This window comes from Columba livia, chromosome 4 (assembly GCF_036013475.1).
Source record: "Columba livia isolate bColLiv1 breed racing homer chromosome 4, bColLiv1.pat.W.v2, whole genome shotgun sequence".
Taxonomy (NCBI): domain Eukaryota; kingdom Metazoa; phylum Chordata; class Aves; order Columbiformes; family Columbidae; genus Columba; species Columba livia.
In genome coordinates this window covers 10,581,988-10,602,601 of record NC_088605.1, presented here as the reverse complement: position 1 = coordinate 10,602,601, position 20,614 = coordinate 10,581,988, and the positions used below count along the sequence as shown (strand labels likewise).

At 39.4% G+C, this 20,614-nt stretch overlaps 1 protein-coding gene across 1 annotated transcript in view; it reads right to left on the bottom strand.

Moving 5' to 3' along the window:
• The window catches only part of HGFAC (HGF activator), a 43,035-nt gene continuing 22,421 nt past the window's right edge, over positions 1-20,614 (bottom strand). The window contains exons 8-14 of the mRNA XM_005498445.3: positions 14,496-14,670; positions 11,002-11,087; positions 9,806-10,046; positions 7,011-7,150; positions 4,739-4,879; positions 3,542-3,690; positions 1-1,934 (exon numbers count right to left, since the gene is read on the bottom strand). Of these exons, the coding sequence (XP_005498502.1) occupies positions 1,764-1,934; positions 3,542-3,690; positions 4,739-4,879; positions 7,011-7,150; positions 9,806-10,046; positions 11,002-11,087; positions 14,496-14,670 (1,103 nt within the window). The 3' untranslated portion in view covers positions 1-1,763. The remainder of the gene's footprint in view (positions 1,935-3,541; positions 3,691-4,738; positions 4,880-7,010; positions 7,151-9,805; positions 10,047-11,001; positions 11,088-14,495; positions 14,671-20,614) is intronic.

The following is a 20,614-nucleotide window of genomic DNA, read 5'->3' as shown; positions in this document are numbered from 1 at the left end:
CAGAGGGTAAACATTTTTATTAAACAGCTTATGTCATTTATCTAGATTAGCATTGTTATATATTTCTACTTACACAAATTCAGGTTTTGGTTGTTTTTCCATACAAAGTTTCTTTTAACTGCCAAAATCATTCACCATGAAGACACTATGCCAGTCATATAAAACAAAACACATAGCTGAGTATCCAGGCACCGCTTTAAAATTCTGTATCTTAAAACACAGCTTTGCTCGAAACACTTAAGAGAATTCAAAAACATTCACTATCAGAGAAGAAACACACTTGACATCAACACTTCCAAATGTACATACCTGACATGACTAAAGGTTCCCTGTATATATATATATATTAAAAAAAAAAAAAAGTTGGCATTTTCCATTCTTTATCAGAGTAGAATTTGTTTTGGTTTTGAATCATTTTCTGCCTTTTTTTCTTACATAGCTGAATCCACAGCCTCTAAACAGCCATATATCGTAATAATTCCTTTGATTCTTCCAATAACAATTCCATAGACCGTGACAGCAAAGCCTCTGGTTTATGGTATCATCAAACTCCCAAGAAAACTCCCAAGTTTAAAAATCCAGTTTAAAAATTTGCTAACAGAAAACTTCTTTTTGAGTTATCTAAACAGTTGAACAACTTGTTACAACATCTAAGACATCTTCAAAACACTGTTAAATTTAAGGAACTTTTAGGCATTTATCATCAAGGTGAAGTATTTCCACAGCCATCCTCAGGGTGAGGGGCAGCTCACAGCCTGCAAAATATCCTGACTGCGTCAGCCTGAAATCAGGTGCTTCGACTTCCAACATTTCTCAACAAGAATCTTTGTGCTCTCAGGAGGTTTTACATGAACGTTGCTGGAAAATTGCACACCAGATTCAGCAGACCTCTGAGGCTTGTTCCTGACTTTATGTCAGCGGAACATTAAAATACTCTTACATGTTTGGTTGAATCAAAACCTAAACCCTATGTTTTTTCCCCAGAACTGGTTTGTCACAGTTAACTGAGGAGCAGCTTCACTGCCCTTGCTCTACTGGTGTCTCTTGACCTCAACTTCAAGAGACAGGGAGGGAATTTCATTTTTGGTGCTCCTTCTGTTTATTTTTTTGTCTCACCTGAGAATACAAGGACAACCTTTTTACAAGTTGGTTTGGGGATGGCAGCTCCACCAGAAAGTGCACAAACATTCAAATAACTTCCAGTGATAGGACAAGGGGTAATAGGTTCAAACTGGAACACAAAAGGTTCCACTTAAATTTAAGAAGAAACTTCTTCTCAGTGAGGGTGACAGACACTGGAACAGGCTGCCCAGGGAGGTTGTGGAGTCTCCTTCTCTGCAGACATTCAAACCCACCCGGACACCTTCCTGTGTAACCTCATCTGGGTGTTCCTGCTCCGGCAGGGGGATTGGACTGGATGAGCTTTCAAGATCCCTTCCAATCCCTAACGTTCTGTGATTCTGTGATTCTAATGCAATTACCTAAGCAGAGAAACATTTGTAGATTTTTGTCCCTGTCTGGACATGTTTGTTTTATTAAGGCAAATAATGACAGTCCTGTATATTGAGCAATTGACAGCCCTAAAATTCTAGATCAAGGATCCTGACATCAGATTTCACAGGCCTACTGTCAGTGGTCTGATGAGGAATTGCTAAGAATAACTGTGACAGTTTTCATACAAGCTTATAATAAAATATTTATGTCACTTTAATGAAACAAAAAGACTCCAGCACCCTGCTTCACCTATTAGCATATTTAACAGTTCAACTAGTTTTTCGGGGAGATATTTTCTCATTAATCCAGTTTACATAGTTTGTCATTCGCGTATATACTCCAGGTTTGTTGACTCTGCCACAGCCATCTCCCCAGCTGATAACTCCATAGAGGTAAGAGATTTCATCTTTCTCACAGGCCAGAGGTCCACCAGAATCTCCCTGTGTAAAAAATAAGGAAATATCATCTAATTTGATAGAAACTTGTCAGAAAAGATCAGTTTGGGAAAGTCCCAAGTTAAGAATGAAGTCTTGTATCTGAGATCAATCTACATTCAGCACTTTGGTATAACTGCATTGAGCAAAAAAACCCCAACAATAAAATCTTAAAAAAATACTTGAGCAGAATGGATTATCCACTGGTGTTTCTTGGCCTTGAAATACATTCATACATAACAGTTGTTTTAAAGATTAATTTCCTAAGCATATACTGAGAAAACTCAGAGGTCAGCTGCATTTGTTGTGACATTAAGTCTACATTATTTCTCTTTGGATCACGCTACAAGCCTGCCAACAGGAAAAAAATGAGTTATTGATTCACTAACAATGATTTAATGTCACGAGCACTGTTTTCAGCAACATCTGTGATTCTAAATCACTGTGTCTCAGACTTTGCAATTCTCTCCAGACCACTTGTCTTTGTGCAGCTCCTCTCTCCTTCCCTCCACTTTCTTCTTTCTCCTTCTTATTCCTGACCAACCCTGTTTCTCCACAGCAGGGAGCAAGAACCAGCTGTAGTGTTGCATCTTGTACTTGTACTTTCTGGGTAAGGCAAGGAAAACTGAGCAAGCAAGGTAGATTCTAGTTCTCTGGCTTGTATGAACATTTGCAGCCAATAATTACAACCAGTTCTCAGCCCTGGCCTGGAAACCTTGAGCCACTGATGGCTGCTGCCATTTCAGTCTGAATAACTTTTGTTGGACACTTTTGTGATCTCTGTGGGGGTTTCAGCACACAGTATACATTATATTCTTTGCTATAATTAATCTCACTGCCAGCTATTAGCTATGTACTGTTTGTTCCCAGATTTATGCTAATAGATACATAGCATAAGCCTCTTTCTTCAAAATGAATTGAAGATAAAATCTGAAGGTTTATGTAAGGAATAATCTGATCCTTCATTTAAAAAATACTCTCATCCATCATCACAACAATTCTGCATCCTTTTTCAGATCCAAGGTGTGACACAATTCAAAAAGATGTGCAAAGTAGTAAGAGCATGAGGTCATTTCACAAAGGACAGAAGTCATGAAAAAGTTTCCAATTGACTGATATTCTACAGCATTAAATCCCATTCACTAGAGTAACCTCAGCTCCTTCCTCCTCCAGACCTCAACGCTGTTCCCCATCTCCTACCTAATTTCCATACGGCAACAGGCAGCAGCTTGGGGATTTGGCTCTGCACAGGTCCTTGCTGACTGACCTGCCAATGCATCCCTGTCCCAAGGCCAGCAAACCTTCACCATCACGCTGCAAGCTCAGCCAAGAGCTCAAGCAGCTCACCATCCAGTGCACAGCCACTGCATTTTATGAAGGCAGGAGGAATATAACACCCTTGAGGCTTTTTTGCCTTTCTGTAGATCTTATCTGACATTGAAAATGTTAAAAACTGAAGGTGGAAGCAAACAGTGCAGTCACAGAAGTTACTTTTCTTTATGAACATTTCTATAAAAACACAGTAATGTCAAAAGTAAACACTTTAACACTACAACATTTTTGGCAATAATATACATTTATATTCTCTGCCTAGAGATGACTCACGACATTACCTGACAAGCATCAGATTTGCTATCAAAGTAGCCAGCACAGAACATATTTTCAGTGATTTCTGTTCCATAAATTTCAGGACTTCTGCACTTCTCCTCAGGAATAATTGGAATCAGTGTTTCTTGCAGGACATGTGAATAACCAGGTGTATCTTAAAAAAATTCCCAAAAAGGAAAAGAAAGTCATTTTTATAGAACGTGAAGAGTGTAACGTGGAAACACTATGCAAAATAAAACATATAAACACATTTAATACATCTCAGTCATATTTGTGTTGTGGATGTCTCTAAAATATAACAATTTTTCTAGTGATCCGATGACTTTCTGCTCCTCCAGTCAAATTCCATTACCTTTATAATAACAGTATGATGACCTTTATAATAACAGCATGCCATGTCCAGACATCAATCCTCTCCGGGTTCTCTCATTTTCTAGAGACTCACGAACACTCCTCCAGCATTCCTGTCCCCTCCTCTCTCCAGATATGATGTTAAGTCATCAATTTATCATAGGGTCCATTGCCTGGTTTTGCCTTTAGACTACACATTTAGATCAGGACAACACTTTCTCATACTAAATCTCTCACCAAAATGAGGCAGCCAGCACCCCCATCCTCCTTATCTATCTACATAGATCTCTGCTGTCTCCACATCAAAGGAACATGGTCAAGCCTCATAATCCTGAAATTCCTCCTCTGAAAGGATAGTCTGGATTTTTCCACATTTTCAAGCCGGATGTAAACACTTCTTATCCAAAGTCTATCTGTCCCTCTCCTGTAGATGTTTCCAAATTTTCTTGCTGGTGAAGGTAAAGAACTCCTTCATCACAGACTAGTAAATTGTATCTGGTTTGCAGTCTCTGATATCTACCTTGAGAAACCAGGGGCAGGATTCACTCGACTAAACTGTCAAGTTGTTGGCACCTGCAACTGAACTACTTGCTCCCCTCCCAGTCTATGGAGATCTAGCTGGCCCACAGCTCATCCCATCCTAAAGCAGACACAAACACTTGGTTAAGGGAACCATGCTCCAAATTCCAAGGGCTGTAAGGAAGATCTAAAGGTAAGTAAAAAGATTTCTGCCGGAAGTCCCTTGGAAAACATTTTAACAAACACCAAACTATCAGTTGTATAACATAGATTTGAGCATTACGTTTTAATTGTCATTTTTTTCTACAGACACCAACTCTCATTTTACTCACCCTCATGCCTGTGTCCCCATCCAGAAATTTGACATTTGAACTGATCAGGAAAAACAGTGTTACTTTCTGGCAAGCAGATGGGCTGAACAAACTGGGACTTGACGGCACAACGCTGGCCGTTCTTCTTCAGCTTAATCAAAGCTGCAGAACAGAATATATAGGAGAAATAAAGTGATTGTTCCCTTTCTTTAATAGGATTGGCAGCAATGGGTCTCAGATACAACTTTAATTATCCCCTAAGCATCTCTTAATTAAGATATTTCAATCAAAGACAGACAGACTCATCTCAACAGCACCTGATTTCACAGCAAATTGAAGGCTGAAACATTTAGCTACTCCCCTTGTGGGAATATTTATTTTATGCTGCACTCACTGAGCAGATTTTGCTTCACTGCCTTTGTAGAGAAGGAGGAAGATAAAAAATACATATGTCTCCTCCTACCTTAAAGTTAAATAACAGTGACATATCCACAACTTTCAGCTGAAATAAGTGGGATGTACAAGAGCTCACTGCTTCTGAAAGTCTGTCCACACACCTAATTCCAATTTGATTTAAAAAAACAATTACTGCAAGAGCTGGTGTATTTCCTGCTCTGTGATCACTGAATTCAGCACAATTAAATATCTTGAAAAATAAGGAATAAAAAAATCAGGGTATTTCAAAACCAAGCTTCTGAAAGCTACAAGGAATTACACAATCTTTGCTATCCCCTCATGCAGCTGAGAACAGTGTAAATAGGGAGCTCTGCAGCATCATGAGCTTAATATTGAAAGAAAATGTCAAAAGTAGTAGAAGCATTGGTTGCCCCGTAGCAAACACCCTGTGTTTGGCTGCAGAGCAACAGAGGGGGGGCTTTGTGCTTGGTGTAGCAAGGGCAACATGTTGGGTCTGGACACACTACTCAAAGAGGACAGAGCTGAGGTAGTGTGGAAAAACCCATTACTTCACATCACGCCTTTCGGAAGCTCCAGGTTTTCTGAGCATAGCTGTGTGGAAAGCAAGAGATCCCACTAGATAGTCTTATTTCTCTACTGACTACATTTGTTTTTTTGCCTTTGTGGAACATGTAGAGAGTATCTCACAGGCTGAGAAGCCCACACAAACCATGCTCCAACACTCAGCAGCTTGCTCTTCCTCACCTACCTCCTCTCACCCACCAACTCTCCCTGTTTCTGAATCACTCGAACTTCCCACCAAACACCCATGTGGCAGGTTCTTTCCCTTAGGAAAGCATTTTCAGCAGGAAATAACTCTTCTGCTTCATCAGTAGAAATCACTGACAGGGCAGAATGTGCCCCCACATCTTTCCTCCCCCAGCTTCTGCCTGCTTGTTTGTTTGCAGTGGAGCATGTATTAGAAACTCCACATTCCGCTGACCTTAGATTTGGACACCGCACACTGGTGAGGCATGCCGAATTTCAGAGTGATTCAAAACGTTAGGAGATCTGAAAGTCCCGATGGTGGTTTACACCAGGATATTTCAGAGCAGAGTAATACCCCAAACCCAGTTCATCTCCTGCTACACTCTGACAGCGCTCCCGCCAACACAGAATCTGAATGCTTTTTGCTATGTGGTGGAAAATATTCACCATCTGGGAGCAAAAAAAAGCCAGTACTTGCCTGACCTAAAATATCCCTGATGCCAGGCTGTTAAATAGTCTCATAGACAAAGCACTCACACAGCTCAATACCCCCAGGTGATGTGCCACCTTCCACCAGAGCAGATCAGAAAATAAGAAGTGAGTTGCTGTTACATCAGCATTCTGACTATTGTTATAAGGTCAATCAGAAGGGCTTTTGACTAATAAGACAGCTGATTCTTAAATCTATTTTGGTGTAAAAATGATTCTTAGTAACATAGATTTTCAGAGCAGATGGGGTTATTATGTTCATCGAGTCAGGTCCTCTATACAATACAGACAATAGAATTTTACCAAGTAATTCCTGCGTCAAGCCCACAGTTTCTGGTTCAGTTGAAAAAATGCCTAATCCCACAAAGACTTGAAGTGATGGTGAATTTGCCATACATCTAGGTAAATTGCTCCAAATGCTAATTATCATAATTATTTAAAATTTTGCCATTTATTTCACATCTGAATTTGTTTAGCTTTCAGATGCTGTTATACCTCTGGTGCAACTAAGAACTCTCTGCACTCAAAAGCTTCTCCTAATGCTTACAATTTTTTCCACTGCGAAGGCAGTTTTTGACAGATCAACTTGAAACTAACTTAAGCAAACAGAAAATAAAACTGTAAGAACAAAAATACTCACCAATGTCATGGTCAGTCGGGTTGAACACAGAATAATCAGGATACAAGATGTATTTCTCTATTTCAAAAGTTTGTGTTACGTCAGTTGTTTTATTAAATATATGCTGACCCAGAACTACTTTAATAGTTGATTTTAGTGGACTGTAATACAAAATAAAATAAAATAAAATAAAATAAAACAAAATAAAATAAAATAAACACACACACAAGCAATTCTGTGATTATCAGACCGAACAAAACATGGTTTCCAATGGCTGTGTGTCCTCTGAACAGTAATAACCTCAGTCCCTCACCACATCCATTATTTACCCTCTCATAATTCCTTGACATGTTTCCCAAGCTTCCTACCTACTGTGGGCCAGGAAAAAGATGACTAGTGTTACAGTGAGTCCCAGGCTCTGTGGGTCCTGATTAGCCTAATTAAAGGCTACTGCTCTTTGACAGAAGTATTAGTAAAAGGCAAGCACATGCACTGCTGCCCAGCTGCTGTCCAGCTCAAAAGCATCTTCAGGGGCTGCAAGCACTTCTTGTTCTAGAAACTCAACTGCATTAATGTGGACCACACTTTGCCAATGAGTACAAATACTACTGAGGAAGAAATGAGGGACCAAAAGAAGAGTCAGTGGTGGACCTCTCATTTCTCTGGGAAACCAGCCTCTTAAAATATTACAGGCATGGGTCAAGGCTTTAAAGGTGCTGGCAGACTGACAACTGAGGAACATCTGGGCAGCTTCCACCTAAGAGCTATCACCACTTCTGTTCTGAGATTAGCTTATCTATGTTAAATCTGTTGTCTAGAATCAAAAGCAACTTGGTGGAGGAAGGTTCCAACATCACACTAATCTAACAGGAAAAAGCACACTCAGAAGAAAACACTGGTTTTGTAATCCACAACATTTTTACAGACATTGTGTGTTTAAAAAGACCACAATGCTTTCATATCCGTTGCCTTAGGACAGGCAACTAATAGGAAACAGTACAGCAGTTGGGAAGAAAGGGACATTTGGGAATAATCAGTAAGTGTTTGGAAAGACAGTAAATTTTCTACCTTTGAAAGCAATGGAATTCAAATTTCACTCTTGTTATAAAACCAATTCAATCTGCATGTGCATGTCTACAATGAATTTAGTTATCAAGTGTCTTCAACATTGGAGCACTCATATGATTTATTATCCAGTGCAGGGGTAGAAAATATCTGCTGTCACACATCATGCACAGATGCAGAGTGGTCAACATCACTGCAGCTTCCCTAATTGTGTTTCTGTGCATCATCAGTGCTCATCAGATACAAAAGCACCATGGAGTCTCCTCCAGTACTGAGTATGAAGCAACAATCAACAGTGATGTACTTGGAGGAAAGAGATTCTAATTCATTGCATCACATAGAGCCAGCAGCTACCCTGCAACAATAACTGTGCTTATAATTAACAAATGAAAGTGCAAAGTTTATTTTTTTGTGACTGAAAAAAAAAATAAGACAATAATATATTCTTTGATCGATATGTAATGGCAGGATTTTCTCAGTGTTCTTGCAATAGCAAATGAATCACCTCGAAAATCAGATTTGGGGCCTGTAAAACAGGGTGGAAGTTTTCTTCCCAGGGTAGGATTTAGAATAGCTATTAAAGGCACTGAATGGTTCTGCTATGACTTACAGGTGGTTCATTCAGGAAAAGAAATAAAACAGGAGAGGTTACAGAAAAGAGAAAGAAATAATAATAAGTAAAAAAAAAAATCTGCACAGGTATCTATTGTCTCCTAGCGGAAAAGAGTTGAAATTGTGGCTAACTAAACATACGGAAGAGTGCAAATTACAATGCAGCAATTATGGAAAATCTGTATGTACCAAACCACCAGCTGGAAGTGGGTGGAAATGTCCTGAATAGCTGCCAAAGTTAGTAGCTATTTCACAACATTTGAAAAACAAATGCGCTGTGGCTCGAGCTCCAAATGCTTCAGTACAGCATTCAGAATGGTATTATTAGCTCTACGAGCTATCAGTGTATGTATTCTGGCACAAGGTTTTATGTTTCTCTTGGCTTCTTTACTATGCAAAGGAACAATGGGTATGAAATGATGTAATATTTTTCTCATCAATGTGACCAAACTGAAATCGGGGAAAGTGTTCAGCATTTGTGGAAAATTAAGTATTTAGAATGAAGTAAGAGCATCCTATGGTCAATATTCTCTCCAGTGTCCCACGGCTGGAGGACAAAACCACTCCAAAAAACCCAAAACATCTCTCAAGGAAATCAGCCTCAAAAAATTAAGTGTTTAGTTCTTCCCTTTGGCTTTTCATAAAGCTTGGCCCACTCTATTTGTGTCAACCAACGGTAATTTATTGTCTCCTCTAAATCATTGCTTGACTGTCTCAGCCTTTTTGAATTAAACACTGCAATGAGCATGGTCATCTGCATTACACCTCAAAGCAGGCAAAAACATTTAAAAAGGTAGCTGAGAAGCAGAGAAATACTTATATCCCCTTGCAGATGCCTGCACATACAAGTTCCTAGTCTTGCATTCTTGCTCCCGTTCTATGTCCTGCTCAGCACGACCGAATTCAGTTGGGTCATTCAGCTTCTTTGAGACTCCTTAAGGAAGAAGATTGTGAGACAACAGGGCTGCAGGCTACTTGTCAACCTGTGAGCTGCACCCAAATTGTCAGAATCTCCTTTTGAAAAATCAGACTTTTAAAATCACATCTTTGTCACTCGTTTCAGTTCAGGTTTGTTGTGAGCCACAAGCAGTGAGTATGAGGAGCAAAGGAGCTACTGTCATATTAATGGGTGAGTTTACCTGTTTGCAAAGCAGTGTGCTGCTGACACCACCCAGCAGGTCTGAATAAGGCTTCCACCACAAAAACTCTCTCCAATATATATAGCTGCTGTCCAGGGATGAGATCCAGGCAGAGATGAAGATCCCCCAACAATCCTAGGTCTCACAAAAGTTCTTTTTTTGTGCCTTCTCCCACATGGTCTTCTGGTAACTGCAGAGCTATCTGCATTGTCTGGAGCTGGTGGCCTCCTTTCCCTGCTTGCTGAGATAGGAAGGGATATGGTATCAGACTATAAATCCTTGTGATTTGTAAGGCCTGGAACTTTTACAGGACTCTTTAAAAGAAAAGTTCATTAAATGATCATTAAACATTTACATACAACTGAATCTCATTCAGTTCCTCCAAAGACTTGCAAGAATGAAAGCTATGCCTATTCCAACACCCTGGCTACATGTGTACTACTGTAAATTAAATAAGTCTGTGAACATTACTGGACACTGTTGCATTTACCAGTACAAATACAACGTTCACTACTGGGAGAGGCACATAATGCATGATAGATCACCTCTTCATTCCTAAATTCTGGACTGAGCTTTTGCCACTGCAATAACAAGGACTAGGACAATTATGTAAATATCATGTATCAAATGCATTAGGACCATAAAAGGGGAAAAAAATGACCACTTTATAAACTGTCTTTTCAGATTACAACTCCATTCTGAAGGTCAGCTTCAACATTAACATTTAAATACTAATCTACAGAAGAGAAGAATCTTTAATTTTTGGCATTAAGTACTACATCTAGTACATCATCAGTACATCAGAGGATCCAGTCCTCTGATTGCTCAGAGACCCATTCACTTCTCTGGGCCCGTAATTCCCTGAGTAATGACAATTTGTACCAGAGCATCAATCATTTCTGACATTGTGCATGTTCTAGAAGAAAAATTGATGATATTGGGATGATTTTGACTGAAAGCAGTTGTGTGACAGTGCTGTTATATAGTATTCCAGGACAAAAATCACAGATTGTATTGCAACTTAAAAAAAAATGCAAAAGAATCTGGTTGTCATTTAATTTACTGCAAACAGTAAAATATACAGCACTCCTGGGAACAGGAGAACATTCAAAATTATACAGTGAAAGCTTGTTCTGGTATCACTAAATCTTTCCTCATTCATTCATAACATGGATTTTAAGAGAGCCTTTACATACCACAAGATGGAATGTCACAATACTCCCAAGACAAACTGTTGTTCTTCGTGATGTAGCACCATGGTTTCTCATCATCATCTGGATTTCTGATTAATTCAGGGGAGAGTGAATCACAAGCATTAACCACAGTATTGTTCCAAGCTACCTGGAGGTTTTCTTCTTTTTCCTCTTGCAGCATGCAGAGGACTGACAGGACTCTCAGGTTTTGAGCTACCTGGCAAAGGACCGAAGCACCTACTAACCCCTACACAGGTGAGCAGCATTTCAGTAGTGTTCTTCGTGCTCCAAGCTAACCAAGCCTAAGGTTCTTTAGGACCTGAAATACAGACACATGACTAAACACCTGTAAAATTTGCCTACAAGTATTTGGATTCATGAGCATGTTCACATGGTTTAAATACAGCCCACACTGAAGCACTCTAACAGATATCAGCTCAGCTATTTTCAGGACTAAATCCCATGGGAAAGATTCCTTTTTTAGATGATCTTTTTAAGCAAGGAAATTCCAACACAGGTAGATTCATAGAAAATCCATAACAAGAACAGCTAGCAAAAATTAATTTGAGGAGCTGAAGTTCACATTCCCCAGAGAGTCTGAGGAAATGTATGACTACCTCAAGAAAATATTGTATTCCTCAAAAGGGGGACAAAAAAAAAAGGCATATCAGAAACAGTTTAGTCCTTTGTTACCTTGGTGTTGAACAGGTATTGGTTTGATTTCGTTAGGTTTTCTCCATGGTACAGCCTAATTGTCTTTCTCAATGCTATATAATTAACAGAAATCTGCCCAGTTTACTCGTTTAAGAATATCAGGAAACTTTAAAGAGCCAGAAAGATCTTGAGTAGGCCAAGAAAAATAGACAAGGTAATTCAAGGCTCCAGATAAACATTAATTCTAATTTCAGTTGGATTCATCAGAAGTACTATCTATTATTTTAAGGTTCTTCAATATTTTTTTCTTTTTAATGACTGCTCTTCAGAAAAAAATTAAAGCACTTTCAGCTTCTCAGAACTGAAGAAGCAACACAGGTTGAGTCATCTTCCGCCAACAATGTTTCTAAATTAGACTATTTGAAGATGTCTGCAGGATTATATAGTGTAGCAGAGATATCCCCAGAAATTGTAACAAGCTGACAAAAAAGTGAAAAGCTTTTTTTCTCAGCTCTACAGAACACGAACACATCAGCTCCTACACCATTTTATTCTTTGCATTTCAGATCTGCTTAAATGATGCAAATTGAAGCCATCAAGATTTATCAAAGCACAAAATATGTGCCTAATAAATTGCCATACTGTGCTGGGACACCATAAATCACATGCTTAAGTGCTTGAATCAGGACCAAGCCTTGGAAAGCAAGACAGTCTGCATTAGGAGAGGGTGTAGGAACCGCTTATTGTTCTGTGTTAGATAGAGAGGAGCTTCTTTCAGCAGGCATGCATGCTTCTTAACACCAAACAAATTAGAAAAAGCAGCACATTCTGATCTTCCTGAAATACTCATCTAACTTCCAGTTAAAAAACAAAACAAAACACAAAAAAAAACCAAACCACCTCTGAGACATCAACCAGTAATTTATAGAATCATAGAATCATAGATTGCTAGGGATTGGAAGGGACCTCGAAAGCTCATCCAGTCCAATCCCCCTGCCGGAGCAGGAACACCCAGATGAGGTTACACAGGAAGGTGTCCAGGTGGGTTTTGAATGTCTGCAGAGTAGGAGACTCCACAACCTCCCTGGGCAGCCTGGTCCAGTGTCTGTCACCCTCACTGAGAAGAAGTTTCTTCTCAAGTTTAAGTGGAACCTCCCGTGTTCCAGCTTAAACCCATTACACCTTGTCCTACCATTGGTTGTCACCGAGAAGAGCCTGGGTCCATCCTTGTGACTCTCACCCTTTGTATATTTATAGACATTAATAAGGTCACCCCTCAGTCTCCTCTTCTGCAAACTAAAGAGCCCCAGCTCCCTCAGTCTTTCCTCATAAGGGAGATGCTCCACTCCCTTAATCATCTTGGTTGCCCTACACTGGACTCTCTCTAGCAGTTCCCTGTCCTTCTTGAACTGAGGGGCCCAGAACTGGACACAATATTCCAGATGCAGTCTCACCAGGACAGAGTAGAGGGGAAGGAGAACCTCTCTCGATCTACTAACCACCCCCCTTCTAATACACCTCAGGATGCCATTGGCCCCCTTGGCCACAAGGGCCCAGTGCTGGCTCATGGTCATCCTGCTGTCCACCAGGATGCCTAGGTCCCTTTCCCCTACACTGCTCTCTAATGGATCATTCCTCAACTTATACTGGAACCTGGGGTTGTTCCTGCCCAGATGCAAGACTCTACATTTGCCCTTGTTATATTTAATTACATTTTTCCCCACCCAACTCTCCAGCCTGTCCAGGTCTCTGGATGGCAGCACAGCCTTCTGGCGTGTTAGCCACTCCTCCCAGCTTGGTGTCATCAGCAAACTTGCTGACAGTGCACTCTGTTCCCTCACTCAAGTCATTGATGAATATATTGAACAGTACTGGCCCCAGCACCGACCCTTGAGGCACTCCACTAGATACAGGCCTCCAGCCGTCGCTGCCCCAATTTATGGAGAACATCTGAAGTTTATTCATTTCTAACATTTGCTAATCTCCAGGATTCTCTCTAAAAAGAAACATTTCCTTTATTTGTGAATATCCATTGACCTCACAAAGACCCCAGAGGGAGGTGGAACATAAAGTGACTGAGGAGAAAGCACAAACCTATGTATCATAGACATTTTCATTACAGCTGAACAGAAAACTTTAGTAGAAATGCAGTTTATCATAGGTATGGTTCAATCAAAATTGAAACAGTGACATTTTACTTTGCAATAATTTTGCTCTGGAAGAAATTCAGGAAAGAAATTTGACATGCCATTTCAACATAATTGAAGTACAGTGCTTTGATTTTTCATTTTCAAATAACTTTTCCGTTTTAAAATATTTTCCTTTACAATCTGTATTTCAAAATTTAAGAATTAGAAATAAAAAATTAAACATTTCAACTTGGCTAGCACATTTCTGTCTCCTTTTAGATAGTCATTTATGAACCATTTCAAAAGTTTTGCAGTAAGGTCTTATTTTCAAAAAGAAAGAAAAAAAAATCCCAGGGAAAATAAATAAATAAGTAAAAGGACCTGGAGTTTCCAACATTAGAATCATAGGATGTCCTGATTTGGAATGGACCCACAAGGATCATCAAGTCCAGCTCCTGTCCCTGCATATGACATTCCCTAAATTCACACCACATGGTGTCTCTGAGCTTCTGTTAGTGGTCACAGCTATTGATTTAACCCATCTACCATATCATGTGTTGTGCACACTAACATCTCTAGAGTCAGCCTGTTAGAGCCAGTCCAGCTTTTCCAGGGCAGGGACAAAACCTGCTTTGAGATTCCTGGCCATTCTCCCCTACACAACACATCCACCTCTTGATTTACAAATACAAGGCACTTGAGAGCTTTTCTCACCTGCAGTAAGAGAACGGCCCCAAGCCGAGTTGTACTGCTTTCTCAACACTGTCGACATGAAGCTCTTGGTAAAGCAAATCTGAATCCCATGGCAAGCAGCTGTGTCCAGAAATGGTTGTCTTTGCCGTGCCCCTGTACTCCGTGCCATTGCCCACATAGCACCGCTGGCTGGGAACTGGCAAAGCATAAGACACTGGTCAAGAATCAGTGCTAATTCTATATTAAATACTTACTTCACAGCTGAGGTCCCAAATGTGAGCCAGTGGCCCCAATTCTGTATACTGCCTTTCACAGTAATTGAATCCATCAAATCAGGATTTTCTTTTTTTTTTAATAAAAAACAACCCAAGCAGTTAAAAATTCTGTTTAAAATGAATGGTGAGTTAGCCTTGTTTTACACATGCACAAGTAACTATTCAACAGGCAGTAGAGCAGAAAAATAAACCTAAATTTGTACTGCGTATGGAAGAGTTTAGTCAGCAATCGGCAGCAAAGTCAGCAATATGTCTGGGATTCCTCCTGCCTAATTTTAGACACAACCGAGCTCATGACTGGAGGCTCCCTTTTTAGTCAATTAAGAGAAACAGGCATTTCTAGCACCAGACTGATCCAGCCTGCTTGAGGTGGCTTTTTTGAAACAAGATTAATCTTGCCTCACGCTCCTGACTCCATTGACTAAATCTCCATTGACAATAAAAGGAGCTTCAGTCAAGCATATCAGATAGAGATATCTGTGTTGCAAAGTAGTAAAAACAACCCTGGCCTGCCAGTACATGCTTAAAAGGCCCGATTTTGGAAAATAGTTATTTTTATGGACTCATACATGCCCATATATCTACGCTATACCCATGTATATTATATATATGTAGCTACATGTTGCAAATATATGCATTTTGCAAAGATTTAACTAGTAGGTTGAATTTTGTTATTCAAACCCCATTTCTTCATCACCTGCACATGGGTTATTTCTTCAGATAAGCCTGACATACATATTCTATGACCTGTACACTCAGCTGCCAAGATCTATCAACAGCACATACCAGCATTATGGCTGAAAAACATATGGGGATGCATTTGTATACAAATAGCTACACTGAGCAGAAAGTCTACACCTCAAAACACAGCTCAGAGTATCCCAAAGGAAACACAAAACCTTCTAACGTATAAAGAGGATTAATTGTTACCAAGCCTCAGAGGGTTTCTTATCCCAGCTATGTCAGTGTGACTTATCCTTGACATCTGCAAGACTGGTTGAATCTCCTTCTAAACTTTTAAACATACTTAAATATATAACATCATGATATTTCTTTACTGCTGAAAAACACACCATGAGGATGATCTGTCACACCACAGTGTGGACAGCTATTGCCAAAGATCTGTTTATTTTGATGGAATAAGGTGACAAGTGAACCAGGGAATATCACCAGCACCGAAATTATTAATCACAGCAATGAACTGCTGGTGTCAATTATCCCTCCAAGTCAGCAGTGTAACTACAGACCTCAAAACCTCAACCAAGCATATGGCATAAATTGGAGAGCTGGAGGTCAAGAAGTTTTTTGCAAGAACTCCAGTGTGAGTTAGTATACAAATACTTAGCAAAATTTGTTTTCTAGCTTGGCGTGGCAGACCCTTCTGAGATGGTGACAACATTTTCTCCTACCCCTGCCCTCAAATCAAATTCCCTTTATTTCAGTTGCTATGAATATAACGTTAATTCCAACTCATATTGTAACAACCATAGTCTAGGAGCTCACAGAAAATAATTTGCCTTTCATTTGTGTTGCTAGCAATAGTAACCATTTCTTGGCAATCCTGACATTTATTTTCTGGGCAAGTTGCATGTTACTCTGCTTTGTTTGCTTGAAACAGTGTCATGAAAATACCATCATCATGCTGTATGCTGAATTCTTTGATTTATCCAGGGAAGTGCCAGGTGCTGTTTTTGTTTGTACTGTATTTATTACATTCGGAAATGAACTAAACTACTTTTATGGGGATGAAACATGAGATTCTGTTTCAGTGCAGAACCAGGGACATATTCTGCAACAGCAATGCTTTGGACATCTTACAGATGGTGTTTGCAAGTTGTGCTCATTCTTGTCAGGCTTAAAATCCAATGCATCTCTGTTTCATTAGGTCTGCCAGTTATTGCTAAACATATCAGAAGATTATAACTGGAAGAATTTGGCCTCTTTCTAAATCATCCCTCCTGTTCTTCTCTTGTAAGTAAGGAGTCTGGATTACATATTGCACTTGTTGAGAGGAACAGTAATATCTCTCACACAGTTTTGTGTTCCTTTTTGGTTTTATAATGAGTATTTTGGGCACAGGAGTAAAGTGACTTAATCTCTTATCTTGTGGAGAAGCCTCTAGCTTAATGCAGTTATTGTTCCATTAGTAGCTTTCCATCAGCCTGCTCTCCACTCCAGCAAGCTTTATTTGACTGGCTTGTAGTAGCATCACAGTATTCACATCGCTGCTCATTAAACTGCATTTCATGATGTATCTGAGGCCATTAAGAAGTATATGCAAAACCTAATACATTTTATCTCCTATAATTCAGGACAAATAGTTTTCCAAAAAACTCTTTGCAACTATTACAGTCATATAGATCTTTTGCTCCTGATACTCTTTTTTAAACTGTTACAGCACTGAAAAAATCTCTTTTTCCTCTCTTTGTCAGAAACAGTGTGTAGGTGGTCTGCTTTCAGCAGTTCTTTATGGATTGCTCTGACTGGGAATTGTTCATTCTCAATTCTTAATGGCTTCTGAAACTTCTCATAACTCCAAAACATATTTATTTTCCTATGTGGAAAAAAGTAATGGAGGACATAATGTCTGTATTTTTCTTGTTTGTTCACTTCCCTGCAGTATTGCCAATCACTATGTTGAGTAGAAATGGCCTAAACCTTCCAACGACGAAAAATTTGATGCAAATGCAGATTCAAGTTGCTCTGCAGACTTATGCCACTATCACCACTGTTTCTTTTCAGAAAAATAAAAACACAACTTTAAACTAGAAATACTTTCCTGCTATGATTTGTTTTTAAAATCCAAGAGGTTTAAATAGCTCACTTAAAACATTTTCATTGTGTTAGGATGGCATATTTTATCAGCATGTCACACAAATTCTTTGCCTTTTAAATTTTCAATAAAAAAGCTGTTTCAGGTCTTAAAATTAAAAGCAACCTGAAACAGCAGTTATCCAACCAGTTCTAATTGCTAAATTTCTGAAAACAGTGCACAAGACTTTTTGTCACCAAATCTTGTTCCAGGTTCTCTAGTTACATACCTGAATGGTTTTATGAGTTTCTTTTTGAAGTCTTTGTGTAGAAAGCAATATGTCTTTTAGATTTTTTTCCTCTAAAACATCTCATCAGCAAATTTCCTAATGTTTTTGAGCTTTTACTTTATTTTCCTTCCAGATATGCGTAAGCTGTTTCATTCTGTTAATAAGAATACATTTTTCCCCTGATCGTCCTAATCCTGGGACAGGATAGTTTTAAGTAACCTTTTCATTCAGGAATGCTTTGTTTTACTCCTGACAACCTGTAATGCTTTTATTAAATACAGTGTTAGATGAATTTCTATATCAGCTGATGACAGAAAGGGAGAGCAGGGAAGAGGAGAAGGACAGAAGTCCCCTCTCTGTTCACAATTGTCATTACAAGAAGTCTTCTCCAGTGTGTTGATTATCAGTCACCCAGATGGAAGAGTTATTTAGAAAATTGTAAATTAAAGCAAAACTTTGGTGGAATTATAAGAGGGTCCTCCATCCAGAGCTCTCCTGGAGCACATGTCCACTCTTGTTGCAGTGCCTTGGGAAGCTCCAGAGCCAAAGGCCTGAGTGCCTGCCCTACATCCCCTGGTCTGGTCAGAGGGAACACTCCAGCACTCACTAAGTAGAAGCTGGTTTGCAAGACAGTGCATTAATATCCCTCTGAAGCCTTTTTAATATGTCTATCTATTTATATTTCTACCTGATCCTATTTCACCCACTAACTATGAAGATGAATAGTAATAAACAATGAAATTTTATGACACTGCATAAGCCTTTTGCTTACACTGCCTTGGCATTGCAGGATGTGTCGCTCTCCAAGTCATCCTTTACCAGAGTGTAAGTCAAGTTTCTTTCCTGTTTGAGCTCAGACTCATCGGATGTCTACAGAAGGGTCCATCTTTTCTTGATTCACCTGGAAGGTCCCTGATCTCCTTTCCTGGGTAGCCATGAAAGGTGTGAAAGCTTTTGATTTTGGGGAGCTGCAACTCCCTCGCTGCAAGTGCAGCCAGCTTCTAGCCTGAGCTGGCCATAAATGTGTGACAGAAAGGAGTCTCCAGTATTCCTAGAGATTGCTCTTACTGGCATCTCATTTCATCAGATAAAGCACTGAAAAGCCCCCAGGTATTCTGAAGGCAGAAATTTCTATGCAAAATGAAACAAACACCACACAGAGAGCTTTGAAGGGTGTCCACATTAACCTAGCACTGCTCCCAAAGGAAGATTTAGCTTATCTTTCAGTGATTCCCTGTGCCACTGAAAAATCTGTGTTAATGTCTAGGAAGGTGGTCAGGTGGGTATAGACTGCACTGAAGAAAGCAGTTGCTATCTTTTTCACTCTTTAGTTATGAGAATGTGAAGGCTAATCAACAGGGGCAGGAGATTGCATGGCAGCAGCCCTGGGACTGGACTGTTGCAAATGGCTTGAAGCAAATGGCTTCGTATTTTCATGCACTAATACCTATTTGTGAAAGTGAGAATAACAGCACCCACTGTAGCTTTCAGAGTTTGCAAATTATCAAATATAAACCACAACTGAAGTGTAAGGAAAGCTATATATATATATATATATATATATTTCTGTATAATTCAATCATGCATTTATAATATTTATCTAGATTTCAGTATTTCTGTTTGGGTTTATGATTTAATACAACAGCAGATAATGCATGCCACTAATTTATAACAAATAACTGTTTCAAACAGTTATGCTGCTTACTGATTCTTTGAATAGCAACGATATCTCTGGACTCAGAGCACCTAACACTGAAATAAATCCCCATTGAAACAGTAGCCTGATTATGAAACGCACAAACAATCTGTCTGAGCCAAAAACTAGTCAGAGATGTGGAAAATTCCTAACTTTATAAAGAAACCTGGGAGATCAGAATAGCATCTCTATTATTGCTCATATCTATCATCTCCATAAATGACACCCTATAATTATCATTTTGTGAATCTATAGTTATCATTAGTCTCCTGTCCACCATCCCCTGTATTGACCCTATTTTAGTGTAATGAATCAGAGGTGGGTTCTCAGTTGATAATGTCACATTCTCTCACTTATTCATCTTGCAATTCTTCCTGCCACTTACCATCACTGGGGATAGTCCACTAGACCTAGTTTTTCCCCATGGAACTCCAGCACTGTTTGAATTATTTTGAAATAATTCAAAATCTGATAAAATCCAACCTGCCCTTACTATCTCTGCAACAGTGCTCTACACTTTCTCTTTGTTAACCTTGCCTTATTAACCCTTGCCCTGCCCTCATGCAGCCTCCTAGGGGATCCATAGGACTCTACCCCTGCAAACCATATCAAGCCATGTCAGACCTTAATGGTGCTTTTTTATCTGCTAGTCTATCCATTCTTCTACAACCATGGAGGAATACTAACCTTATTCTTTTCCATCTTAGCTTTATTACTAATTCAAATGCTCCACACATGCAAACAACAAGCAGCAACCCAGCCCCACTTACAAATCCTCTTCAATTCTTAGTGGCAGACCTACTTATCCACGCTCAGTGGGGGATTGACTGGTTGAATATTCATTTGTCGTTTTCAGTCAACTGACTGTTATTATGCTTCAGCTATTTCATCCAACCCCCCCATCCGGATCCTAGGAAATAAAAAAATGAACACTAATCCAAAAGCATTCTAGTAGATTATAGAATAACACTAGTAAACATAAACCAAAAAGTAAGACTCATTATCTTCTTCTTGCTGTCGTCTTAAGAAGAAAAAGAATTAAACTTTCCCTCCAGTTTCCAGAGCTGAACTTTACTTACTAAAGTATCTTCTTTTTAAGTAGAAAACTGCAAACACCCTATTTCAGTA